Here is a 27,941-nt window from a genome sequence, read left to right on the forward strand (position 1 = left end):
TCGATTGGAGTCTCCAGGTCCAGTACAAAGGTCATTAGAAGGGAGAGCAGGGACCTTGAAGTTCCCAACAGCTGTTAAGCAAGCAAGCAAGCAAGCACACAGGTCACCTTTGTCACAGTCAGGACACCTATGTCCTGGACCAAAGCACTCATCAGGAGAGCTAGGAGATTCAGGTGAGGGTCAGATGCCTTGTCAATCCCAGCAGGTATATAACAGGAAGACCCAGCCAGGCCTGCGGTAGTTCAGTTATTGCAAAAGTTTTTCAGTGTTAATTTTATGCATTTTTTAAAAAATCACCATGGGATTTAACAATAATATCTTACGTTATTTAAAAGAGAAATTGTGAATTGCAGAATTTTTAATACCCGTCATCATCCTTGGCTTCACTGAATTTTGTTTATAACGCTCTTCCACTTTCTTCTAGTTGTGTGGGTGGGGGAAGGGGAGGGGCCTCACAAGTGGAGTGAGTAGCCTAGCACTTCTCTTCATATAATCCAGCCCTGGGGATGGAGGTTTCACCCAGCGATACATTGCTGGTGAAACCACCACCGCTCCTGAGTCCCTATGCTAGCATTGGAGGAAGGAACTCTTGACTCCCTCCAGGGGATGCTGCTAGCAGAGGGACTCAGGTGCGGTGGTGGTTTCACCAGCAATATACCACTGAGTGAAACTGGCATCACAATTTGCTCCTCATACTGGTCCTGGGCAATATATCACCTAGGCCTAGTCATGTCATCAGGAGTGAAGATTCAGCTGCCAGTGCAGTTAGCTTTGGAGATGAGTAGGTGCCATGTTGTTATTCTCAGGTAGCAAAATGTATTGGACTGGCTCTGTATAAAGCTACATTTAGAGCAAAACAAGCGCATGGGTGAGGATTCTAACATCTCCCTGTACCTCCTCAGAGTCCATATCCTGTATATCTTTCTCCTACACTAAGCTCCCATACTGGAAGTAAATTCCACTGGAAATGCTTGGAGACAGGAATGTAAGTGTTGGTGGTGGGTGCCTCTTTTCCTCTCAATGTCAGATTACTCAAAAGTCATTTCATACATGGTTAGGGCAGACCAAGATTTAGACAAATGAGTCTGCCTGTTGTCACTGTGTGTCCCTGATGTTAGTGAGGCTGAGTTGAGCCCATACGCTCCATGTTCACAGTTGCATTAAGTCAACCTTGGAAACTGCCTTGTCCCAACTTGATACTGAATCACCTTGCCATTATCTGGATCAAAGTCATGGAAAAGATTGCTGTCTATCCAACACTGAAAAGCACCTTAGTTTCCAAAGTGTGTGAAACTGGTTCTAGATCTGGCACAGCCAGCTTGCCTTATGGGTCATGCTGTTCTCCAGTTACTCGTTTGGGTGTCAGAAGTGTACTTCGTTATGCAGCTCAATCTTTAACAGGCAGTCAGGCTCTATAACTAAGTCACTACTACTTAGATTTTTAAGGTTTAAGGCTTAGGGAACACATATATTTGGGCATGGACAGGGGGCTACATTAAAAAAAATAATCCCCCGAGAGATGTAACATTACATTTTTGAATACTTCATATACCTTTGAGTTCTCTCTCTTTTTAAATATGGGCATTCTGCTGTACTTGGCAGGGACATCTGGAGACTAATAAAATTGCTTTCTGGTCCAAAGCTGCTACATAAGCACACATGTCAATATGGGACGATCCAACAGGTTTCTTGCTACAGGTGTGCAGCTAGTCATAGCTTTCAGGTAGAGAACGTACTCGCAGCGGCGCAACCTCCTCACAAGTCTCCCCAGCTTACAGATGAGCACTTTTTTGCGTGTAGGAAATCCCTAACGTGTGAAGCAGCAACTCTGAATGCAGGGTTCATCCCGGCTTCCTTTTGTGCCGCATTTCTAGCCACAGGGCGCCTGGCTTTAATCTGACCTGATGCATTAAAAGGTGGGAATCACGTGAAAATTCTGCCAGCCAGACAAACTGGGCGCATTTACTTATCAAACTGCACGTCTGAATGTGCCTATTTTCCAGAAACGCTTGGCTACCAGGAAAACAAAAGGGCGCTTCGTTTTATTCTGTATTTCCCTCTGGGAAAGCTCTATACTTCCTGTCATCGCTAGGCGATTCCAGGCGGGGCCCGAGCTGCCAACGGCAGACTTGCAAGGGAGGGAGGAAGCCGAGCTGTCCCGCCACCCTTCGCAGCGTCGCCTAGGATCAGGTTCCCCCCCCCCCCAGCTTTCCCCATCTGTTCCCTTGCGCCGCCTCTCATTATCCGGAGCTGCCCGCTCCTCCTGCCTAGCGACAGCGGCGGCGGCGGGGCGGCCCAGGTGGCGCAAGGTGGGAGGAGGGCGGCAGAGGCGGCGGGGAAACAGCCGCAAGGCTCCCCACCGCGTCGGCGCGGGACCTTGGGACAAGAGCGCGCCGAATGCCGCGCCAAACTCGCCGAGCCAGGGCTTCGATCTGATTGGCGGGAACGCCAGGGGGACGCCCCGTCGGAGAGAGCCTGATTGGCCGGATTGTAAAAATATGTTGCAGGGCGCCAGAATAGAAGCTTTAGCGCCTAGTGGAATCTCGGGGCTGCGGGGAAGCGGCCAGTGCAGGCACGTCGCAGGCGCAAGCGAGGGAGGAAGGGCGCGGGAGGTCAACGCCGAATTGGGGCGGGGGGCTCTTTTTCTTCCCCTTCGGAGGCACCCCCATGAGCCTCAAGCCCGGCTGCGGCTTTGGCGGGCCTGGAGGCACTGACGCGAAGGGCTCCCTTTGAGAGGACAGGAAGGAAACTCGAGAAAAAATGTAAGTTTCTTGAACTTTTCTTGCGGGGCGGGAAAAATGGGAGGTGGGTCTCCCGCGCTTGTGCCGCCGTCTTCTTCCCTGCGGCTGCACCGAGGGGGCGGCCGAGCCAGAGGCTTCATGGCGGGGGGCGGGAGACCACCTTTTTGGGAGGGGGGCCGGGGTCTCTCCCGCTCTCAGGGCGCGAGTCTCGCTCAACCGCCTTGGGCTGCGAGGTGGGCAGTTTCTGTCCCGCTTCAGTTTCAAAGCTGGGATTTCACTTCCAGGTTCTTTGCGCCAAAAGTAACTGATCCCGGGGCGAACACCCTGAGCTCCCAAATGACAGATTCGCCCTCAGAAGATCCCCACTTTTCGGGGACACCCACCTCCTCTCCCAGGCCAATTTCTACCTATTCTACTGAATCTGAAGATATTTTAATACTGTAATACGTTTCTTCACTTTGGCCCCCAATCTGATCCTTCTATTATTTTGAGTCTGTTTGTTTTTTTAATTTAGTGTTTAGAAAACACTGTGAACGTAATAAGCTTTGCCCAAATTATTTTGGGGTTTGAAGAGGACCCGAAAGCTTTTCTCTTTTTTTTTTTAGGTGGGAGATGATGTAAGGTGCTGACCCTCTTGTGCAACTCTCAATTTTACAGATGGAGGTTAACTGCTTAACGCTAAAAGATCTGATCAGCTCGAGACATGGAAAAAGGGATTTTATAGATGAAGATGGGGAAAGTGCTCAAAAGGTAAGCAGGTGCCTAAACACCCAGTTCAGTATTTTCAAATCTGCTCACGGCAGTCAGGCTTTGTTCTAAACTGTGTTCTCATTTATTAAAATCATGGTGAAACTTACAATATTCCAAAGTAGTAAAACCTACCTGTAATGTCCAACTCAAAAAAACACAAAACCATTTTAAGTATGATTATAGTTAGCTCCATTAAGTTTAAAAATAAAATTGTAACAATATACATATTTAATCACTCTTTCAGTTGGGCACTTCTCTCTGAAACTTGCAAAAGATCTTCCCCTTGGTTCTAATTTCGCAGAAAGCCAGTTTCTCCACCCTACCCTTTAAAGGAAATGAGGAGTCATTTTTTCTATTAATGAGATTTCGTTCAAGACATTTGCCATATGGGCACGGGATTATGGACAATCCTGTCATTCCTGATTGGATGTTTGTGGCAGACTCTTATACCTGTGAAAGGGTTGAAGCTGATGCAGTACTGTATCCTACTAGTGCTCTCACTGAGCAAAATGGATCAATATCTGGTTTCAGATATGAAACAGTAAACCTGAAGAGGTGCTCCTGATTAAACCGAAAGCACAGCAAGAAAAATCTCTCCAGTGTCAAGTGTTTTTACTTTAATGCAGTGGTCTGTATTTGAATGGAGCAGTGGCATTATGGGAGGGGTACTTAACCCTTTATCTTCCAACCATTCTGAAGCTGCTGTTAACCAAATGAGAGGAGTGATATTCTCCGCCGCAGCTTCAGAGATGAGCTTTCCTTCCAGGAAAGGGCTGTTCCATTCAAACTGGGACACACACACTTGGCAGTTGCATTAAAGCAAAAACAGAATACATCAAGAGATCTCCTGTATCAATGAGGCGTACAAGTCAATGTAATGGATTGGTTTCTCCTGAGATGCTACATTCTATGCTGACTGGAACCTCACATTATAGATTTTATCTAAGGGGGGAAGCACAACCTTCACCTCAAAATAGCACTTTTTAATCTGCAAAAGCAATGACTAGCTACTAGTGGAACAATAGGCCTGGAAATTTACAAGCAATGTGTGTGTAAAAGTGAAGAAGCCAGAAGAAAACTCAATTAAGTATACAAATAATCTGTTGCTCTCTGATTCAATAGTTTTTTAAAAAATGCTTGTCTCAGTTTGCTGCCATTGTAGGTATTAATCAGTTCAAGTTCCGCAATCACTTTTGGCTCTTTTGACATTGTTGGTTATCTACAGTAGATCTCTAACACTAGCTAACCAAACAGGCAATGCAAGTCTATATGACTGTTGACTGCTGTGGTTATATTCCCACCAGAAAAGCTAGATAGATGTCCCAGTGAGGGCAGTACAATTGTTTTTCAGCCTTGTAAAATTTCCAAAAGCAGGAGGTTTAAGGAAGAAACATGGTACTGGTACAGCAGTGTGCATTGGCATGACCATATTGGTAAGATGTATCAAATCTGAAGTAGCAGAAAACTAAGGTGTCTTGCAGGAGAAACACAGTACGAAAGAAAACTCAATTTGGCCCTCACAAAGTGAGTTCTATAGGATGGAATAAGCAGACTAAAATTTGGGCCACAGCTGAGAGGGAATTCTGTGGCTTCATTTGCATGTCGCAGTAAGACAAACTCTGGTTTATTGGGACCTTGCAGCCCCAGTCTATTTTTACTCCTGAGCTCAGCCAAGGTTGGCTTAGCATGTCATTGATACATGGGTCCATGGTTATGCTTTTCCTCACTACAACTTGTGTTTAGTGAGAAGAGTCCTTAACTACAAGCCTGGGTTTGAATGACACCATACAGCACACGGTTAGTGAAGAGGGAGCTGAAACATGAACCTGCATTTGTGCGGGATGCTAAGTCAGACTTTGCAGGCAAAGTGACTTGTGGGCTTTCCCAGGAGCCCACTTGCACGGAACCTTTACCACAGTGTGTGAACCAGGCCTGCGTCTCTGGCATTTAAATCAAGCAAAATATGCAATAGACCAGATTAGTGAGTCTGTTAAATCCCTGCCAAATGAACTTAATCACTGGTTAAAGAATACATGAGTCAGTATGATGTATCACACAGAACAGGGATGAGCTACTTGTTCAATAGACAGTTTTCTTCAGAGATTTGTACAATCATACCTTGGCAATTCTCATGGATAGAAATGTATAGTTTCAATGTGAAATTTTCTCCAAGTGCATTCATCAACTTAGCAACTGTTTTTAACCCAGTTAATTTGATGTTAATTGAGATTCTTAAAAGAGAATTGTGTGTATGTATTTTTGTTATCCCTTCCAGAAAAGAGTGAAAGCGTTGCACAATTTAAAAACTGGTTTTTCCCTGTATTTTAAGTATTGGTAACCAATATAAGATTTCAGAATGTACAGAAGTAATTTCCATAGGTTCTGTCATGTTCTTCTGTGACCAAGAAATAGTATCTGGACATAGCTGTCAACGTTTCCCTTTTTTTAAGGTAAATTCCCTTATTCCGAATAGGATTCCTCGCAAGAAAAGGGAAAAGTTGACAGCTATGATCCTGGATAGGTTTATGAAAATGTCAAGGGCCTATGCTGGTGAATGGCTTCCACTGCGTTCTATGAACAGGGTAAATAGGCTTAAATTTGGCACAACTGGACTCTCCCCATATATTGTGGTCATCACAGTCTGGGACAAAAAGTTTTGTGTCTCCCCCCCCCCCCCCCCCCGTTGTTCCAATCCACTGTCTGGTTTCAGTCCACTTTTCACCCATTTACATGAAGGGCGTTTAATCCTATGGCAAAAAATTAAATCGCTAATCTTAGGAACAATGCTAACCTTGAGCATTGTTCCCTGACCATAAAACTGTATTTTGGTCTTTGCTACTGGACTGACAGGTATTTAGCTCAGGCACAATATGTTTGAACAAAATGCCTGTCATTGTATTGGGTGAAGCGTGTTTAGAGGGAGGGCCTGTGTGGCTGTGTGATAACTTGCTCTTAAAACATCCTAGCACCTCAGGGTAGTGTCCGTTGGTGGGGGCTGGGATGTGAGGGGGGTCACAGATATTTATTTCATTTATTTTTATTTAACAAAATTTACATACTGCTTGGGTGTAATAGAGCCTCTAAGTAGCTTACATGAAATATTAAAATTTACAATTAAAAACATTTTAGAATGATAGAAAAATTAACAGTACAAGAGACTGAAACACCCCAACTTCTACATGTTGAGATGGACCTGCCTAAACAAAACCTGTTTTGAGCAGGTCCCGAAAAGAGCCAGCAGAGGTTCTTGTCTGCTGTCAGTAGGCAGGGAGTTCTAATACGCAGGTATTAAAATATCACTTTCTTTCAGTTGTGGAATAATATTATGTGGCAGCTGTAATGGTGCCAGTTCCCCAGACTGAAGCAGTTGAGTGGGCATGTAGGAAGTAAAATATAGCCGTACCTCGGAAGTCGAATGGAATCCGTTTTGGAACTCCGTTACACCTCCGAAACATTGGACTTCCAAAATGCAGCTTCTGATTGGCTGCAGGAAGCTCATTCAGCCAATCAGAAGCCGTGGAAGCCCCATTGGATGTTCGGCTTCCAAAAGAACGTTCAAAAACTGGAACACTCATGTCCGGTTTTCGATTGTTCTGGAGCCGAAACGTACGAGCTCCGGGGCATTCGAGAACTGAGGTACGACTGTATAGTAGTACAGTTCTTCTAAAGTGCATTGCTTTATTTCCCTGCCTATATGGCTAAGGTAAAGCAATGCACTGGATATAAACTTGTCTCCTTCCTTTGAGACACAAGGGTCTGGGATGAGGTTCCCTCTCAACTCCATCCTAAATTTTAGCCTGTGTACCTTTCCCTGTAGATCTCTATGGGAGCCATTTGCAACTAAACAGGCCACTGTTTCTTGGTACGATTGGACCACAGCATTGATTGGCTGCTTCTCTGCCTTCCAGTTATCTCCAAAGCTATCTTTTCTTTCTAATAGGAAAACATATTTGATCGACCCAGAATGACCCCAAAGACTCCCATGAAAAATGAACCCATTGATTTGTCAAAGCAAAAAACCTGTACCCCCGAGAGAAGTCCAATTACACCTGTTAAGCTGACGGATAGGCCCCTGGCAGATCCATGGACCCCCACAGCTAACCTAAAGATGCTTATTAGTGCTGCTAGCCCTGACATGCGGGACAGAGAAAAGAAGAAGGAGCTCTTCAGGCCAATTGAGAACAATGAATTTAATGACGCTTTTCCCGATTCCTTGCAGGTAAGAGAGACTTTCCACAGCACATTTGTTTTGAATTAGTCATTTATTATCTGTTTAAACTAAATAATATTTCATTTGTAGCTGTCTCGGCACCTTCTTCGTTTATCTGATTTGTGGACAGCTCTCCCAAATTGTTCTTATTTGACTTTTCGCAGCCATTCTCCTATTTCTGCTCACATAACCAAAGTGCCACTTCCTTTGCTGTCTCTTCACCTGCCATTTTGAGCTGTACTGTCACATATTACTTCCTCTGCACAGCTGCTTCACGGGGCCACCAGCATGGAAGATTTAGAGAATGTGAACTTTCCTTAGAAACAAGAATGCATGGGGGAGCAGGCAGACTCTTTGTGCTTTCCAAGTGACACGAGCAAGAGACTTAATTTTCTAAACCTTCCCCCCCCTCCCCAAAATTTCACTGCCGTTACAAATATATTGCACAATAAATGACTACCAGCTGTTGTGTCACTGGAATCATGAATTTAAAAGATGTAATTCTGTATACATAAAATATATGAAAAAAATTCTACTCTTCTCCTGTTTTTCAGAATTCCTCATGTCAACGAGTTGACCCCTCCCTGGTTCAAGGGGGGGGGGGCGTAGGTAGTCGATTGGGATCCACTGGTGAATCTCTAGATAGTTTGCAGCAGAGCAGTGATTTCTGGCTCCCACTTGTTTTACAAAAGCAGTAACAATGTTTTTTTTAAAAAAAATATTTTATTTATATACCGCCCTTCATCAAACGCTCCCAGGGTGGTGTGCAACATTAAACATACTTTATGGAGCATAATAATAAATAACAGCATACAGCATAATAATAAAACAATCATCATGACAGCCCATACAACTTTCCCCTCTGAAATGAAGAAAGCTCATTAGCATGAGTTAGACTTTGAGCTTGGTTTTTGTACTGAAAAGGGATTCCTTGGCTCACTGTGTGTCTATTACACCAGGCTGCTTGGTACATCCTCGGGTTCCAGCAGCAGGAGCCAGAGGAGCAGTGTGGGTGGGGCACTGGCTGCTGCCCCAACCTGCCCACGCCGTGTGTTTCTGCTGCTTACGGAGAATGAGAGGGGCGAGGCGCAGGGAGCTCTGGGTGGTAGCAGAGACAATACACTTGCTGCTGCACACACGCCCCCCTGAGCTCCTTGGATCTCCCTCAGTGAGCCCCTGCGAATTGCAGCATTGGGAAGTCAGGGTAGCAATGTGGCCCCACCCTGCTGGCTGCTGCTGGGTTCTAATAAATAGCAAAGGAGGTCCAGTGAGCCTTACGCTACCCATTTGTGGTTTAAAGTACACTCCGATCCAGCTGCTGTATTGTGCCTCTGGTGAACTTCTCCAAATAATGCTGGCTGCTCCCTGTTCGAAGCATGATTACTTGTACTCACTGGCCATATTAATCTTGCTCCCCTTGGATAAAATCAGCAGTTCCTGTTTAGAAACGCTTCCTGCAAATTCTTTAAAATACAAAGGCCAAAATCTGCCCCCACCGTGCACCATAAAACATAGTGCTACCTAAGGCAGCCGAAATCTTCCTGAGAATGGTCACTCCCAGAACCAATCTAGTGAGAACCGCTTTCATACATTATTGCTTAAAATACAACTTCAGGTGGTGGGGGAATGAAAGCTGCAGTTTCTTTCAGCATTTGAGGCTGTTTTAACAAATGTTTCTTTTAAGGACCACTTGTTGCACTGCAGTAGCCCTCAAAGTTATTTACTGGAGCCATTCCAGCATCTTTTAAGATTTCTCTTAGGTGCAGAGGCCAATTAAACTCACTATAGTGTAAGAGGCTTCAGAAGTTTTCTTTTGTGGTATGAAACCTGGCCTTCGGGGTTGCTAAAGATCTTTCTCTCAAAATTGCCCTCTTTCTTCTGCATCCAGTTTTCCTTGTGTTGTGCCTTTGGGGCTGTAAGCCTGCAGGCAGCAGAAGGGCTACAGCTCAGTGGAAGAGCATTTGCTTGGCATGCAGAAGCATCTACAGGTAGGGATGGGAATGTCCCTTCTGAAACATTGGAGAGCTGCTGCCAGTCAGTGTGGGCAAAAGCTAGATGGACCAGCTACTTGGCTCAGTAAAAGGCAGCTTCCTATGCCCCTAGGCCAATTGCTTTTAATTGGTATGGGGTGCTTCGTGAAGTTTAAACGCTCTACCCCTCTAGAGATAGGTGGAAAGGCTCCCGATCAAAACTAATGTGCAGTGTTGCTCATTACATTCAACACCGGACCAGTTTTATCCTTGCTGCCATGCAAACCACCACATTTCCAGTACTGTTCTGCTTGTCAGAGGAGCTACCAGTGTCCAAGACCTGTCCGCCATGCTGCTGTCTTGGCCCAATGGTCTGGGAAGATGGGAGTTGTAGTCAAGCAACATCTGGAGGTTACTTGGCTATCCTTCATCTACAACTCCACTTTCTAGACTTGCTTAAGAAGAGTTTGGATTTGATATCCCGCTTTATCACTACCCGAAGGAGTCTCAAAGTGGCTAACATTCTCCTTTCCCTTCCTCCCCCACAACAAACACTCTGTGAGGTGAGTGGGGCTGAGAGACTTAAGTGTGACTAGCCCAAGGTCACCCAGCAGCTGCCTGTGGAGGAGCGGGGAAGCGAACCTGGTTCACCAGATTACGAGTCCACCACTCTTAACCACTAGACCACATTGGCTCTTATGCATGTATTTCATTTTCCAGCTGAAAGGCCAGGTCTTACGTATTAAAAATACAACATGTATTGCTTGTGCCGTGCCATATAGCAAAGTGTTATTTAAAAAACCAGCCAACTACAACCCATTTTATTTGTTTCTAGTGTGGCACCGTAGATGATGGAACAGTGGATGAATATGAAAAGCAGAGACCCAGCAGAAAGCAGAAAAGCTTAGGGCTGCTGTGCCAAAAGTTCTTAGCTCGCTACCCCAGTTATCCTTTATCAGCAGAAAAAACAACAATTTCTTTGGACGAAGTGGCTTCTAGTCTTGGTACGTATGCAAGGAAGCAATACTGACTGCAGGAATGAATGCTTCGGTTGAACTAGATAGTAGCCCCTTTAAGGCAAGCAGTTCTCCTTACAAACCCCATTTAAATTAACTATCCTCTCGTGAAATTTCCCATGCATTTCAGTGGTGTTTCCATGGGAGAAGGTGCGGGGGGGGGGTTGGCATAAAAACTCAATGACTGAAACTGAAAATATTCCCCCCCTGATGCTACTTATCAATTATCTGAAACAGGATATTTAATATATACAGCACAATGTTTCTTATTGGACGTAAACCTGAGGTGCAAAATCAGATGGACCCAAATATGTTTTATTTAACTAGATTTGGGCTGTAGCATTCTATGCATTTCTTGTTGTGAGCTTCCCTGAAAATTCTGTGGCCTATAAATTACATTAATTAATAAATGGCCTGCACACAAGTATTTGGAAGAGCACATTTCTTCCAAGAATTGTAACTGCTAGATCTTGCTTCTAAGCAAATTGTTTCAGGACTGAAATAGAAAAGTGCTTTGGGGGCAGAAGTTGCTAAGTTCAACTCCTGTAATTTCGAGTTAAAAGGAGCAGGTTGCAGATACTAGGGAAGACCTCTGTCGGAGAGCTTGGATAGCCACTGGTATCTTGCATAAGGCAAAGCAGCTTTTTAAATGTTCCAGTAAGAGTAAAGCAGTATTGAGCTCAATAGTCTGATCTGGCACAGAAGGAAGTTTCACATAAATATGTATAAAGTTATTTTTCATCTTTCTATTTGCATAGCATATTTTCTTAAAATAGATTTTTGACATGGTGTTGTTAGGGCAGATTTGTGTAGCCTTTTGCTAAAGGAAGTTTAATGGAAGATGTAATGAGATGTGACAGCGTCGAGAAATATTGAGCAGGGCGCTAAGTCATTTTCACTATAGGCTCGCCGCCCCAGATCTGCTGCTGAAAGGGGGGGGCACCTCTCCACTTCCACTTGAGCACCATTTTCATAGTTCCCTAAACTCCAATTAATAGTGTCATCTGTGGCTTAGCCTGTGAGTGATGATGCAGGGACACTGCTTGGTCCCAGCTGTAAATCTTCACCTGGAGCATGAATAACGGGTGGATGACTCTACCACAAGTTTGCGGTACCATGCCCTTTCCCAGGTGAATTCCAAGCCTTGTGGAAGTGGATGTTAACATTGTAATTCAAGGGAGCTCTACATCACAGCAACAACTCAACTACACCCAGAGCCCAACAGTTTCAAATCTTCTGCCTGTCCATCCTAGAATAGTAGTAATAAATACTTGAAGGAGGTGGGTGGCAACTGTGTTTTAATACAAAGTAGGCACTGTGGGTTAAACCACAGAGCCTAGGACTTGCCGATCAAAAAGTCGGCAGTTCGAATCCCCGCAACAGGGTGAGCTCCCGTTGCTCAGTCCCTGCTCCTGACAACCTAGCAGTTCGAAAGCACATCAAAGTGCAAGTAGATGCACTTCTGGAGGGAAGGTAAACGGCGTTTCCATGTGCTGCTCTGGTTCGCCAGAAGCGGCTTAGTCATGCTGGCCACACGACCTGGAAGCTGTACACTGGCTCCCTCGGCCAATAAAGCGAGATGAGCGCCACAACCCCAGATTCGGCCACGACTCAATCTAATGGTCAGGGGTCCCTTTACCTTTAGACTGCCTTCTCTTGCCCCATCAGCATACTGCTGCACTGCCGTCCACTCTGAATAACCCTAAAGAGCAGCCAATGTAGTACCCATCAGATCTTACAGACTACAAGTCCAATCATCCCAGAACATAGGCTGTGTTGTCTGGGGATGGTGTATGCTATAGCCCATAACATCTGGAGGGTACCACATTGGCTACCGGCAGAATAACTTGCTTTCTCTCTGAGGACTTGACTGCAGTTTACAGTTTAGTAGCATTTCTTCTGTTAACGGGGATAATTTATGGATGTTGCCATGCAAATTTAAGGATCGTTGCTTAGATTTTAATGCTGTAACAAGCGCCACAAAGCCACATGCTGTTTTTGACTAAGTAACTATACATTATTTACTCTTTTATTGGGGGTGGGGGAGAGACAGAGATTCTAACTACATGAAGATTTCCTATCACCGCCACACTAATTCCTCAGAAGGCGGTCTTATTAGGAACTCTGGTACTTTTGTTTGTCCCTTAAGCAGTGGCAAAGGACGCTTAGTTTAACACTGGGATGGTAGTCAGCAACCTGTTCTCTCTTGTTCTGCATGACAAACTAATAACTGCCTAATTGATATTTTAAATTAAATTAAATGTCTAGGTGTAGACAATCATGAGTTACTTCGCACATAAAGCTTTTCATTCCGGGATTGGCTTTTTCAAATGATAACGAGAGTGTCTAGACATGAAAGGATGATGTAGGGATTGACTATTCATGTAGCACTTCTCAAGCTGAATGCTTCCACCTTGAGGCACCCAAACGAAGATAAATCATTTTAACAGAAGTAGCTATGTAGGCTACTAGCCATATTGTGAATAAGCCGTAAAAGCCCTCCTAAAGGATACCTCTGAGCCAAAGGACCTGGACAGGTTACTTTGAACACACAGCCCTATGCAGGCCTGCTCAGAAGCGGTATCCGGGGTGCCTCCCTCAAAAACAAGTTGTTGAGGCTGAGGGGAGACAATATGCTTGGGAACTGTTTTTAAGCCAGAGACACCATATTAACCCTCTGGTGTTACCTAACACACACACACACACACACACACACACACACACACACACACACACCAGGCCAGGCAGACCATGAGACATCGCTGTGATGCAATGCTTCAGCTAGAATTAAGTGAAAGTCTCTATGACTTGTATAATATGGAAAGTAGCCCCGAAGAGACCAGTTTTCTCCTGTTATGTAACTTTACAGCACATCTCTAACGAGCCACTGAAAAGTTTTGCTCTTTTGACAGCTGTTGTGTCTATATCTTGTCTGGTTGCTAAACAGTAGAACACGAGTCCATAATTTTGTTCCTTGTTTTGGAAGGAGAATACTGTACCACCGTGACTTGTCTTGTATTGTGCCCGGGAAAGGGAGTTTTGTTTTGTTTGGTGTATTTTGCGATGTTTTGCTATTATTCTCTTTGTCTTGCTTTTCGTTCCACGTCTAGGGGTTGAGCGTAGACGAATTTATGACATAGTGAATGTCTTGGAGTCTCTTGATCTCGTTAGCCGAGTAGCTAAGAATCAGTACTGTTGGCACGGTCGTCACAGCTTGAGTCAAACGCTCAAAAACCTCCAGGAAATAGGAGAGCTGCAGAAATATGAAGAACTTATGGCTTCTTTCCAGCATAAAGAGCTAGACCTTGACTGTAAATTTGGAGAACACAAAAAAGAGACTTTTCTAGATTTCCAAGACCGGCAGTTGCTTGACTTCTCGGAGACAGATTGTCCGTCTGGTAAGTTAGCAAAGGCTACTGGCAAAATAAGAGAGAGGTCCTTGCCATCATCAACATGTGACAGGTGTTCGATTTTTATTTTTGAAGTAAATTACTGCATTGAAATATGACTGTATCTTTTGGGGGGACAAGACTTCTTTTCTTCCAAGTGGTGGAACTATATCAGGGTCAGCTCTTGCGTCATTCCCATCTCTTGTCGCCCCAAACGCTGCCCTGATATTGCAGTTAATAATAATAATAATAATATATTCATACCCCACCCATCTGGCTGGGTCTCCTCAGCCACTCTGGGCAGCTCCCAACAGAATATTAAAAACACAGTAAAACATCAAACATTAAAAACTTCCCTAAACAGGGCTGCCTTCAGGTGTCTTCTAAAAGTCAGATAGTTGTTTATTTCCTTGACATCTGGTGGGAGGACGTTCCACAGGGCAGGCGCCACTACCAAGAAGGCCCTCTGCCTGGTTCCCTGTAACTTCGCTTCTCACAGTGAGGGAACCACCAGAAGGCCCTCGGCGCTGGACCTCAGTGTCCGGGCAGAACGATGCGGATGGAGGCGCTCCTTCAGGTATACGAGGCCAAGGCCATTTATAAATGGTGCTATGTAAATGCTTTTATAAATAGATGAAATAAATCAACCTACATATCCTTTTTCTTCTGGTGCTTCTAACTTCTGGTTTCACTCTTCTTTGCTCCTATATTATACGCAGAATAAAATCCACAGAATGTCCTGCTTTCCACACACTCCTTCAAGATACTTTGCTATGACCTTCCTTCTTTCCTTAAGAGAGTTAAAGTGCAACTGCCCATCTGCTATAGGCAATTATTTTCTGCTCATTAAAAAAAAACCTGCTTCCCAACAAGGAAATGTTTTTCTTTTTTTCTACTTGAGAAGCCTTCAAAACGCTTTCTTGGCTGTGATAGATGTAGCATGCTGAGACTTGGGTTGTGTTTGTAATACAGCGTCTGCAAACAGCAGAAAGGACAAGTCGTTGAGGATTATGAGCCAAAAATTTGTCATGCTGTTCCTCGTCTCCAAGACCAAGATAGTTACTCTCGACATAGCAGCGAAAATATTGATAGAAGAAAGCCAGGATACAGCAGATCACAGCAAGTTTAAAAGTAAGATTGTTTCTGGGATGAATTATCATTTAGTCACTGCAGAGAATAACAGTCATACTGACATCACAAGGGAACATACTTGGTTTTTCAGAGTTTTTTAGGGGGTTGGGATTCATATGGAACGTGATGGCCCTGCATCATGTCATGCAATGCAAGTGATACAGGAGCCTAGTGCAAACCTTAGCCTGTGCAGGATGCAAAGTGTGTGCATGCGTGTACACGAATATTAAATGATTACTTGGCCACTGTGCACTGAAAACAGATTTTTAAAACTAAACGATAAAATGACCCCCTGTGGTCCTGCCTAAAATGAAAACAGCACACAAAGCTCTGAAACGAAATTTATTATCCTAGATTGGGTTATGAATGTATTTTAAAGAGGCTGCAATCCTGCTGGATTAAAATCAATTCATTGATTTATGTAGGACCAAGGTTTGAACTCAAGGACTATAATATAAAACAATTAGTTTTATGGTTTTTTTCTTATTGAATATGGCGTATTCATGTTCCAGATATAAATCTTTATGCATAGTAATTTTGCTAGGACATTCATCCACCAGTCAAGAGTAAGAGTTCAGACCACATCCACCCACCCCAAATACCTAAAATACATTATATTTTTTGTACCCAGTCCTCATGATTTTACTTCTGGGTTCTCTGGTAGCAGTTCTTCAGCCTAATTAGTTACATCTTAATGTAACGTAATGCATTTGTTCAATAATTAAACTTGTTTTCTTTTAGCAAAGGTACGGCGATTGTACGATATTGCCAATGTCCTGACAAGCCTTGGGCTCATCGAGAAAGTGCATGTAACAGAGGAAAGAGGTCGTAAGCCAGCCTTCAAATGGATTGGGCCGGTGGAGTTCACTGGAGACAATGGTAATATTCTTTATATTATGTCATTATCTCTTCTTATGCATTTCTTACAGCCTTAACAGCACCAAACCGCCCCAGGTTGGCTCAAATGGTTTCTCGTATTTTTGTAAAGGAGACTCGAGTAATGTGAAGAATAGAAAGCCCAACCCTTAACATTGCAAGGGCGCCATTCAAGGGGCCTCAGTAGGCATCTCCCGATTATAGCTGTTCCACTTCACCTGCGAAGTGTCTTGCTTTGTCAATGGAACTGGTTTATTGCCCAAGTGATGCTCCAGGGCTTCTTCATGTTGAGCTTAGCTTGCGGGTCATCCTTTGGCGAGCTGATTTTAACGAAGAATGCATCTGTTTAGGTGGCATAAAGATGGAGATTCCGACCTGTGCTGCTTTGACGAAAGCGAAAGGGGCGGCACGTGTCCCCCACCAAGCCTGTTCCAGTAGGAAAGAGCGGCTCTCGCGACATGCTTCTTTTGGCACTGCTCAGCCTTCCGAAGTGGCCAAGAGGAAGGCCAGCTCAGAACCCAGCAGCCCACGCAGGGGAAAACAAGGTAACTTGGGGAGGGCTTGTGCTCCTCCAACCCACCAGCTCTGCTAACAAGCTCCCAGCTAACAGCCGTGCATCTGTGCATCTCTTTTCGGCTAAAGCAGCTCCCTTTCCACAAGCTTAAACTTAGAGAGCGCTCCTTTTGTTAGAATTTGGCACAGGCAGATTAAAGCCCTTTAAATGGAAAGAGAACATATTATTTTATGGTTGCTGGTAAGATGGAGCTGGCTGGAACAATCCTGTTTATAGTACTTTCACACTTCAGCACTGTCAGGCTTTATAAAGTGATTTGAAGGTTTTACTAGAATGGCAATTGGCCCATCTCTGCCTGGTACACGGCGCCCAGCTCAGAAAGCACTGTGTTACCTTGGCCTATGGAACAATAGAATTGTAGAGTTGCCTCTCTCCAACTGCAAACAAACACTGCTTGAGTGTAAGTTGGAGGTATCGGGGCTGAGCTATAGAATACTTTTAAAAAATCAGTCTGATTTCCAAGCCACCATTTTCACCGGGGGGTCCATAAATTCCTGGGATAGGAAGGAGGAAACAGTTTCTGCAATTCCACTGAACCTCAGAGACACTTGGAGGGTACAGCTTCAAGAACAATCCTACACAGGGCCCCCCCCCTCCCAGCTCAAAAGAAATGTGTATCTATATTGTGATGTTCTTCAGGGCCTCTTCAAGGATCTCTGAAGTGCAACACAATTGCGGGAACTCTGGGCTCAAGAGAAGGGCTGGGCTAGACCTGGGATAGCTCAGTTGGTAGAGAATGAGACTCTTAACCTCAGGATCATGGGGCTGAACCCCACATTGGGCAAAAGATTCCTGCATTGCAGGGGGTTGGATAAGATAACCCTCATGGTCCCTTCCAACCCCACAATTCTATGATTCTTTGATTATGTATCATGCTTACTTTGGAAGAGGAGCTCAACGTGAACATGCTAAAGAGCTATGGGGTGTGTGGGAAGATGATCGTTCTCACAGTCATACGCATTCCCAAGCTCAGCGGCGAGTGGGGAAGCATCCTGGCAACCAGATGTTTTAGCTGTCAACGATGACCAGCCAAAATTTGTGGACACCTGTATTTTCATATAGGCTAGAGAAGGGACCTGCAGTGTCCAGCCTACTGCAAATTACTTTGAGGGTGACAGTCATCTGAAATCTGATGTCAAGTGATTGAAACTTCAGGTTGTGACGTCAAAGGAAGAACTGGGAGTGTAGCGAAGAATGCTCTCAATACTTCCATTGCAGCCCCATATGAGACAGAGCCTAGAAAATGCATAATTACCAGATCCTAGGTACGTGGTCCCTGAAACAGTACTCATCAACGGTGTTGCCTGTCTTCCTAAGTTCATGTCTCTCTGTGAATTTTAGTTGTTTCTCAAGAGAAGACATGATTGGGTGTTTGCGTGGCTGTTTCTCATACGATACAAACATAACCACCCGTTGGTAATTAATTCAGCGTTCTGCTTTTCCTTCATTCTTCAGATGACTGCTGCTCCAAAATGATAAATCTAGCATCTGTTTGCTGCCAGAAGATGGAAGATGATGCAAGGTATGTTGTGGATTTTAAAGCTTGATACTCTGCAAAAGCTTTGGTCTGCATTAAAATGAGCTTCAGTCTTCCAAGTTTAGCTGTTGTGCAACATCCATATGTTATGAGAACAGGCCATGGTTCAGTAACAGTTTGTGCCTTTGCATGTTTCACGAAGAGTTTCATGGGGTACAGCAGCTGCTCCAGTCGGATTGCTCATTAGACTTGAACAAATTTTGGCTTTGCACAAGGTGCAGCACACAGAATAAAGTGAACTAAGGGTGTGATGTTTCCTTGATAGTTGTGAAAATATGCATCCCACTAAGTGAAGTAAATAACTAACGTTTTAGCAAAGGTAGACATTTTGAAGCTCTCTAATTTGAAGCTTTGGTTGCACTAAAATATAATGAATGGCACCTCCGAAAATTATCTGTGCTACCATGGAGAGACTGAATGACAAATCTAAAGAGGAAGCTGGATTTAAATAAAGCTTGTGTTACCCAGTGGCCATTTTATCCTAATAACGCAGGTGTTCTAATATTGCGATGGATTAAATCCAAGGATGTGGTCCTTTATGTGAATTTAAAGTTGAGTAAAATGTGTATGGCACCATCTTAAACTTAAACACAGCAGAGACAGCTTGCTGAGAATCTTGTTTGGCCTCCAGTGCTCATTTCATAAGGCAAATAAAAATTCCTGAAATGAGTACTCATCATTGTGAGTGTTGTCATGAATAACACTGATCAGCTAGCACCTTGGCCACACAGCTCTTTATAGAGTGTCAGTTCTCCTATTCTTTTACAAGTTTAGCATAAATTTTAAATCCCTTTTACACAGAAAATTGCTCATGTAATAACATGGTGACTTATCACATAATGTTCTAGTTAGTGTCTAAATCTAGGTGAAGCCATTAAAAAGGGTGGCAATGGTGGTAGGAGGGTTTTTTGTTTTTTTATTCGGCACTGCCATTTTGTGACAGAGCAGATTGTTTATTTTAATTTGTTTTTCATTGAAACACTTAGATCTGGCCCTTCTGGTGTGAAGGCCTTCAGTGCACATCAGAAAATTGCAACAAGCCTTCCTCAGGCCTAATCTTGTTCACTGGATTTTCCTATCCTAAACTGGAATAAATAGACACATGCATGCAAACCTTTTGGTGATTTAGTTCTTTCCTAAGCCAGTAGAATAAATCAGGTTTTTCTTAGTAGAGCAAGAATAGCGTGTGCTGTGGTTCTAGGCTAACTTATCTCTCCTTTTGTCTTTATAGCAAAGGTCTCGAAGCGGCAGGAAACCTGGGCATCATTCCCCCTTTCTCTGTTCTCCCTGGAGACTCAGACTATTGTCTTAACACCTTCCCTCCCCTCTCCTCAAATGCAAGCTCAGACACGTCACAGCCGTCTCTGCCAAATGGGATAAATGACCAAGGATTATCGGCTTCCAAGTTAGAGGCTGGCAAAACCACTGTGCTCTCCAACCAACCTTTTGTTTACTTGCCATCTCCCTCTCTGTACATGCTGTGTGGCAGTCTTCATGAGAGTCTCTCGAGGGGAAGTCCTCCAGGAAAGGGAAATTGGGATCTCAAGGGCCAGGCTTCACCCTGCCCATCAGAAGGGGCCGAGTCTCCAGTTAAAGGTCAGAAGCGGAGTTCCCAATGGCGTGTTCCTCCCACTGAAGAGGAACCGACGGCAAAAAGGCAGAGTCTGGAGCAGAGCGATGGTCCCATTTCACTGGTGGTATCTAAGGTAAGAGAAATACATTGGACCAATATCCAGGCTTTGATTGCAGCAGGAGAAATGGAAGGTTGTACTGAAATGACCCTTAGACGAAGGTTGCAGGTTCAGTCCCTATATGGGACAGCTGCGTATTCCTGCATTGAAGGAATCTCTTCCTTAGGGTCCCTTCCAACTCCATGATTCTGTGTGCAATCCCTCCAGTATTGGAAGAGGAAAGCAAATAAACGAAACGTCTCCTAGAGTTTGAAGAAGTCAAAATGCCACTCGGCCCCCACCATTTGCTCAGAAGCACCGGTCCACCATCACCTCTGCAGTGTGCCACATGCCATGAAAATAAGCCTAGATGAGTCATTCCAGTGAATCAAATCAGACATTGTAGCAGAAGGATTCCTTAATGAGTGGATTTGGATGCAAAATCGCTCCCAAGTTATCAGTCAGACTGAGCAAGGGCAAAATGCTATCACTAAGTCATTGCCTACCCAGCTTCCTATTCCAGATTGTAGCAGTCCTTGCTGTATCTCATTCAGAAACAAATAATTGGTTCTTACTACTTTGTCATTTTTTGCCAGTTGCATGAATTAACTCCTGCCAGTTCTGCATTGGAAATCAAAGCTTCATTTCGTTTTTGGGTTTGGTGGGTAGGGGAGGACCCTAATAAAAAAAGCTATTTTATGATAAATTTATCCCATGATCAACTATTTTTAACCTTTCAAAGCTAGACATAATTTGTGCTAGGGTCCTAGTCCCATAATAGAGCTGCACCTCTTTTGTTTTGCATTTCTTTAATGAAATGAATTGTGCTTTTGTTTTTCTTAGAAGAACGCCAAGCCAACAGATGCAGAATCTGCCTCAGATCGTAACTGCAGTCCCATTGGCCAACTTCAGTCCGAAGCAGGGGTGCCTGCTGCTATAGAAGCTGCTAAATCTTTGGAAACTTGGGAGCAAGAAAAGCCATTTAGGAATAAGTGTTCGAAAGAAAATGCAAAGGAAAATGAACAGGCCTCTCAAGAAAATGGCAAGCAGTCCTTCTTGCCACAGTATCTCTATGTGCAGCCTGCAGCTGGTAAGGCTACTTTGGGGAACTAGGTACTGATGTAGCATCTAGCCAGAACATACTTTAAACTAGGTGCATGCAAAACGCTGACCGATTACTAGGTAGGGAGGTGGAATTTCCAAATCTAAATCCTTTCACTGTTACCTATCCCCTTTGTTGTAGCATAACTTGCCCCAAGTCTGGGATGGTATGGAGAAGTCACGCTATCTGTCTACTAGATCATCTCTACTTCGTAAAGCTTAGCAGAAGCTGTCCAGATTTTTTTATTTTTCAAGCCTAACACTCATGCCCTGTAGAAAGAGTAGCGGGCAAGGTAGTGCCCCAGGTGCTGTGCCCCCCAACTCTCATCCCCCCCCCCAGCTGCTATGGCCAGTAGTTTGTCAACGTAATCTACAGCAGAGCTGGAGAACCTGTAGCCCACGAACGAACCTTGGCTCTTTCTCAAGAGAAAAGGATATACAGTGGGTGGAATTCAGTGTCGCGTTTCCCCAGTATTTTGGTCTGGAGGTTCTCATCACACACACACACACACACACACACACACACACACACGAGTCAGTCCAGTTACTGTCTCGTCTAACTGCAAATGTCTGCTTCTGTTCTTCCCTCTGTTTAGGATTGAATGGGTTTAATTTCCTGTTTCCTGCCAACCAAGCTCCTGGTCCCGTCAACCTGTCTTCAAGCCGTTTGCCTTCGCTTAACGTTCCCTGTATGATGGTTCCATCTACGGCCTTGGCACCGTTCCCTCTCATCTATTCCCCGGCAGTCACAAGCCAACTTTCTTCCGCTCCTGCCGGCTCCTTCTCAAATGTCACGTGCATGAATTTCAGAATGCCTGGCCTGGCACCTACAACACCTGTTTTCATTGGGACCCCAGCAGCAGTCGTCACTCCAAATTCATCACAGCTACCAACCCTGGAGTCGCACCAGCAGATCCAGCCAGCTGTACACCTGAGCCCTGTCCTCGGGTCTGCCTGCGGCTCCGTTAAAGCAGACTCGCCGGTTTGCATGGGGCACCCAGTCACCCTCCTGAAATTCCAGCAGGTGAGAATGCAAAGATAGGGTGTGAATGAAGCTCAGATTGGGAGCGCGTAAAATGCATCTGTTTAAACCAAATCACCTTATGTTTCAAAACTCTGGCGCTTTTGTGGCAGCTGAAGATCATAAAATTGCTAAACGTTTTATTTTATTATTTTGTAAACAGCAGTTCCTATTTATGAAATCAGCCAGGTGCTTATTAATAAATGAAGCTAGGATTTAGGATTCTCCTCCGCTCACTTGCACACGGCAAAGTCACTCATCTTTATAATAAGCTCCAGCACATATATGGACTTACGACCTACGCAGGTTTTATGTATTTATTGTATTTCTATCCCATCTTTTTCTCCAAGTTGCTCAAGGTTTTTCCCTTCTTTCTTTCATCTCCACAACTCTGCAAGGTGGTTTAGGCTGTGACTGGCCACCCATTGAGTTTCATGGCTGAGTGTGGATTTGGTCTCTGGTCTCCCAAGTCTTAATCTGACACTAACCCCTAGACCACAGTAACTCTCTTGTTGATTTCAGTAAAGAAATTCCTTATATTGAGTGTCACCCAATCAGGAACCATGCAACTAGGGCGAATTAATGCAATCCTATACAACTGAGTGCATGCTTAAAAGTTAAGCACTCTTGTTTTAATGTTAAACACCATCATTCTCTGGAAATCTTGTGAGTGGAGTCCAGCTTTGTTTTTTGACTGGGGCCTCTTAAAGGCTGGGATAATTAGATATTTGGGTAAGTGCTGCTAATACAGGGGTTGTCCTGAACCGTTCATAGTGGCATACATTCATTCATACTAGATTTGAATGGTTTCTGTTCTACGTGGTGGTCAAATTCACATAGACTGAGGGACAAACTTCCTTACACCCATGGTTTTCCCACCAAAACAAATCAACAGTTTTAATGGGGGAAGAGACCGGTTATAAGACCATGGCTATCATCTAGAAATTGCTCGCTCCATTCAACCTCAATCTGCAACTCATTTTAGTGATTGCAGAGGCAGGGAACCTCAAAATGATGCTGAACTCTTTACGGCCTCAGCCGGAATAGCCAAGGGTCAGAGATTATGAGAGTTGTAACCTCGCAGTATCTAAAGGGCCACAGGTTCCCCCCACCTCTGAGCTAGATGAATTGGATTTGAAAGAGAACGGCTACTGAATTGCTTTTGTCTCTCCCTACAAATAGTCTTCTGCAGCCCCGCTGACGCCTAAGAACATGCATTCCACACCCCAAGAAGTGTTTTTCAAGACCCCCGGCAGCCTGGAAGACCCTGCGGCATGGCGGAAGAGCGAAGGCAACCAGAGCAGAACGGCAAGCTCTGTTCAAAGAAGATTAGAGATCTCCAGCAACAGCTCTGACTAATCCCGCTCACAGCAGAGGTGTGGGCAGCTTAGGATGCAGAGCCTTAAACTTTTTTTACAGAAATAATCAGTTATTACATAAAAAGGAGAGAAGAGGTTTTAAAAACAGGCACGCTTGCCCACTGTGCATTTGCCAACTACGCTGTTGACGTTCTTCCTCGTGAATCACCCCAGCTGTGGAAATATTAATACCCGTTAAAATCTGAATTATGTGCATGCTGATACAAGGGAGCATCAGGTTCTCTTTGGGAAGTTTATGAAATCGTATTAGTGATCAGTTATGTGAGCAGGTTTACCAGGGTCTCTTCCGAAGTCCAAAACTGGGGGAAGCTGGCTAGCACTTATATAGGAGGGGAAATGCTCTTTTACAAACGCGCTGTCCTGCTTAAGTATGCAGGATAGGCCAAGGGGGACCTCTAAGTAAAAAAAAAAGTGTAGGAGCCGGTGCTTCTTTGCTACAACATTGAAGTATTGCAACTTCAGAAAAACAGACTTTTGTGGAGTACTTGAATGTTATTGATGTACAGTTTCCCCTGCACTTGTTAAAAGCGGAGACGTCTGATAACTTACAGTAGGAGTGAATGTATTCATGTGAAATACTTTAAGACCAAAACAACTGTGAAGTTTAAAATATTTCAGTGGGGTTTGTATTAGTGAACTTCGTAGTTTCTCTGTGTCCTTGTTTTCTGCACAAAACGTACCAGCTAATTATCAATTGACACAAAGGCCTGCCCCCAACACGATAGGGGGTGTAATAGGTTGCTTCAAGAATAAGGAGTCTCTGAAGTGTGTATGGTAGAAATTCATCCCTAGTTTAAATATACAGTGGTACCTTGGTTCTTGAACTTAATCCGTTCCGGGAGTCCGTTTGACTCACGAAACCGTTCGAAAACCAAGCTGCGGCTTCTGATTGGCTGCAGGAGCTTCCGGCAGTCAAGCGGAAGCTGTGTCAGATGTTCAGCTTCCAAAAAAAGTTCGCAAACCGGAACACTTACTTTCAGGTTTGCGGCATTTGGGAGCCAGTTTGTTCAGGAGCCAAGCCGTTTGTGAACCAAGGTACCACTGTAGTGTAATTCTATACTTATCTACTTGGAAATATGCCCCATTGAATAGAATGGGGTTTACTGCCAGGTAAGTGTAAAGGATTGCAGTGACAATCCCATATACAGTGGTTCCTCGGTTTTCAAGCATCTCGGAAGCCAAATGTTCCTGAAGCCGAACACCGAAAACCCAGAAGCAATTGCTTCTGTTTTTTATGCACCTTGGAAGTCGAATGGCTTCCGCTACATTTTCTTTCTTTTTTTCTCCATTGACTTTGCTGACCGCCCTTTGTACCTCGGTTGTCTAACGTTTCAGAAGTCGGAACAGTCTTCCGGAATGGATTACATTCGACAACCAAGATACCACTGTGGTTTTTTTATTGAGCCAAGGTTCAATATATGGCAAAGCATGTTCTGTAATTCTGCCACTAGCTCTGAAGCTTGAAAGACATTGTCGTTAGTTGGGCAAATTTGCCTATAATGTGGACTTGTATGAATTACACAATAACAGGTCTAGTTTTCATCAAGATAATCCTTTGAGCACGGTATTTATGGCATGAGTGCATGCTTTTGCATTTATTTCACCAGTTTCATAGACTAACGTGACACTCATTGCTGATTTTAAAAGAAAATTCATCATGATATTTTTCATTTTTAAATCAAGTAAATAGATAGGGTGGCTGGCTTTTTTTTTTTTTTAACCTAGGGATGACTTTGTAGCCATGATGAACGTTTCTTGAGGTCAGAAAAGTTTTCTGAACTTTCATTTCACCAGGTTTAAGAAAGAACAATGGTTTTGTGTGACAAGATATTTTGGTTCATTTAGTTTTGAATAATGAATGTGTTATGAAAATTAAGTAATTAATTTTAGAGCTGCAAAGTAATTTGGGAATATTGTATTTTTATGTTAGAATAGACCAATAACAGCCTTACAAGGAGTGTAGTGCAACTTAATGTTTCTTAAATCTCTTTAGTTCAATCACAGTAGGAGATTGAAGAACATGAAGGAAGAGGACCTTAAAACAAAACTTTTTACACTACAGAATTTTCACGTTTTTGTGACTTTTACCCAATGCATTGTTTTATTCCCCCACATTCAAGTTTTCCCACATGAAGTGTGATCTGTTTAGTAACAACTGTTGCCAAGCATAATTGCGGCAGGTGCCTGATTTACTGGTGTACTCAAGTCTGTACCTCTTTTGCTCAAAGGATACTGCTTCTCTTAACAGAAAGATAGCTGATGTGCCTGCTCTTAATTAGTAATCCCTCCTCCACATGCATTACATGTGGCAATAAAGGGGTGGTTCTCAGCAATTAAGGCCGATGGAAAACTCTTGATTCCAAAACATTAAAAGACAGTATGTCTTGTTTTTTCATGATCAATAGAACTATACATTCAGTAACCAATACACAGTAGTACCTCAGAAGTCGAACACCATGTGACTTGAAGGTTTTGGCTCCCGAGCGCCGCAAACCCGGAAGGGAGTGTTCCCGTTGGTGAACGTTCTTTGGAACCCAAACGTCCAACATTGGTTCTGCAACTTCTGGGTTGCAGAAGCTGTGCCTTGGTTTCCGAATGTTTTGGAAGTCGAATGGACTTCCGGAACGGATTCCGTTCGACTTCCGAGGTACGACTGTACTTGCTTTCTTGGGCATATTTTAGCTGTGTTGGTGACAGCATAGGAAGTGGAGGGGAGAGGTGAAGTGATTGTTTGAACATCCAGCATCACAGAACTACCAGGGCAAAAAAGCTATCTGTAGGGCATGAACACCTGCAAACTGCTGCCACTTTATCCCTAGGCTGGAAGTTTAAGACTGTAGCAGCGCTAGGCTTGCCGCTACCTCTGTCAGCTGTATTTGCAAGCAAGGTGTGGGGAGGAGAGTGAAGTTAAAGATACTCAGGTTGCCTGAACTGGAGAATCGGCTAGATTCAAATTTTCTGTGCACCAGCATGAAGTGAGACCTGTTGCATATAGCTAGCCAGAGGGGAATCAGATTTGGTGGCAGCCAAAGCGGTGGTGTGAACAGGCCAAGGTTTGCTTCTGGGGCCGACCTTCTTACTATTAAAAGACTGGTTGTAAACAGAAGCAAGTGTGAAACTGCAGCTTTTGGTGGTGAAAGCAGGAGCTTGCAGGTCTGGTGACCCAGAATGTGGTGTTTTGTCTTAGGACTCCTGTTTCACAGAACCTGTGGCAAAACTGCTTCAGCAGAGGCAAGCATTCATTTGCACTGATGCAAGTGCTCATGCACGGACTTGTGCAGGATTTCAGGGCTTGTGAAAAACCTTAACTCTGGTACTATGGCACTAACCCGTTTGCAGGGGGGAGAGTGTGTGTATAACTTAATACTTGAATAATATAATATACCACGTTTACATATCTCAGTTCCTTTTGTAAAAGGTGCTATTTCTGTATTTAAAAAGCTGTACTGTTTATGATAATGTAAAGCTGCTTCATGTTTATAACATTGCACTGCTAGTTTCTTATCTTCGTATTAACGTCTCAATTGCTTGTGAGTCTTCACTGGTTAGAAATTGCTCTCTGCCTGTCTTAGGTTCTTTGCTACACTCTGCATTCAAAACTATTAAGAGCACACACTATTTGAACGGGGGAGGGGGGCATATTTTTATACTTAAATTAGATAACTCCTAATCTTTGTAAAATAATAAACATAAAGCCAAAAGTAAAAGGGACTGCTTCTTTGTGTTTCTTGCAAAACCGCCAGCCACCATGTATTTAATAATTCCTCAGCTCTGAACACAGTTGGTCACAGCAATCCCATGCATCTCTTCCCTCTGACGGAGCCAAATGAGATGCAGTTCAACATGTCCATTATACGGGCTCCTGACATTTCTCCCCACCACAACCACTTTTTATTAAAAGCATCTTACATGGGCATCCACTTTGGGTTGCAGCTGCAGTAGAGGAGGGACATTTAGCCCCAGGCTATTTTATTGGCCTAAATTGTAAAGGTAAAGGGACCCCTGACTGTTAAGTCCAGTCGCAGACGACTGGGGTTGTGGTGCTCATCTAACTCTATAGGCCGAAGGAGCCGGCGTTTGTCTGCAGACAGCTTCCGGGTCATGTGGCCAGCATGACTAAGCTGCTTGTGGCGAAACCAGAGCAGCACACGGAAACACCATTTACCTTCCCGCCAGAGCGGTACCTATTTATCTACTTGCACTTTGACGTGCTTTCGAACTGCTAGGTTGGCAGGAGCAGGGACTGAGCAACGGGAGCTCACCCCGTCGGGATTTGAACCACCGACCTCTGATCGGCAAGCCCTAGGCTACTTTATTGGCCTAAATTGTACCTTCCCCCATATTTTCTGCAGAGAAGCAAACAGCAATGGGGCGGGGAGGAACGCAATCCTGCTCACCTTGAATTGGGTTAGTCATGGTGCTGCTGCTTATCTTAATGGGAAGTGGAGGGGTCAGTGCAGTGCAAATTGGCTCTGCTGGCATATTTGCACTAGGCTACCATTGCCTAGCCCCCTCCCCTTCTATCTCCCATTAAGCAGTGGCAACCAACCAGAGGTCAAGAGAGTGGAGATGCCCA

The 27,941-nt window shown here is 44.1% G+C and overlaps 1 protein-coding gene across 4 annotated transcripts; it reads left to right on the top strand.

The window, feature by feature from the left end:
• Positions 1-2,505: 2,505 nt before the first annotated feature.
• E2F7 (E2F transcription factor 7) lies at positions 2,506-27,072 on the top strand. Of its 4 annotated transcripts, none has more exons than XM_083462523.1 (13): positions 2,506-2,762; positions 3,399-3,491; positions 7,432-7,710; positions 10,507-10,675; positions 13,798-14,085; positions 15,049-15,207; positions 15,949-16,086; positions 16,434-16,628; positions 18,113-18,179; positions 19,426-19,900; positions 20,708-20,954; positions 21,562-21,989; positions 23,169-27,072. In XM_083462523.1, exons 2-13 carry the CDS (start codon positions 3,399-3,401, stop codon positions 23,343-23,345), a joined length of 2,715 nt encoding a protein of 904 aa, XP_083318649.1. In that variant the 5' UTR covers positions 2,506-2,762; the 3' UTR covers positions 23,346-27,072. The 4 variants fall into 4 exon arrangements, with proteins under 4 accessions (XP_083318649.1, XP_083318652.1, XP_083318650.1 ...); XM_083462526.1 differs by having other exon boundaries at positions 20,711-20,954; XM_083462524.1 differs by having other exon boundaries at positions 2,670-2,766.
• Positions 27,073-27,941: the final 869 nt, after the last annotated feature.

The sequence above is a fragment of the Podarcis liolepis genome (assembly GCF_965112155.1).
Source record: "Podarcis liolepis genome assembly, chromosome: 10".
Taxonomy (NCBI): Eukaryota; Metazoa; Chordata; class Lepidosauria; order Squamata; family Lacertidae; genus Podarcis; species Podarcis liolepis.

Coding starts and splice junctions, on each gene's coding strand:
- E2F7 (XM_083462523.1), top strand. CDS start 3,399: ATGGAGGTTAACTGCTTAACGCTAAAAGATCTGATCAGCTCGAGACAT. Junction 14,086..15,048: donor GGAGACAGATTGTCCGTCTG/GTAAGTTAGCAA, acceptor TTTGTAATACAG/CGTCTGCAAACAGCAGAAAG. Junction 19,901..20,707: donor TTTCACTGGTGGTATCTAAG/GTAAGAGAAATA, acceptor TGTTTTTCTTAG/AAGAACGCCAAGCCAACAGA.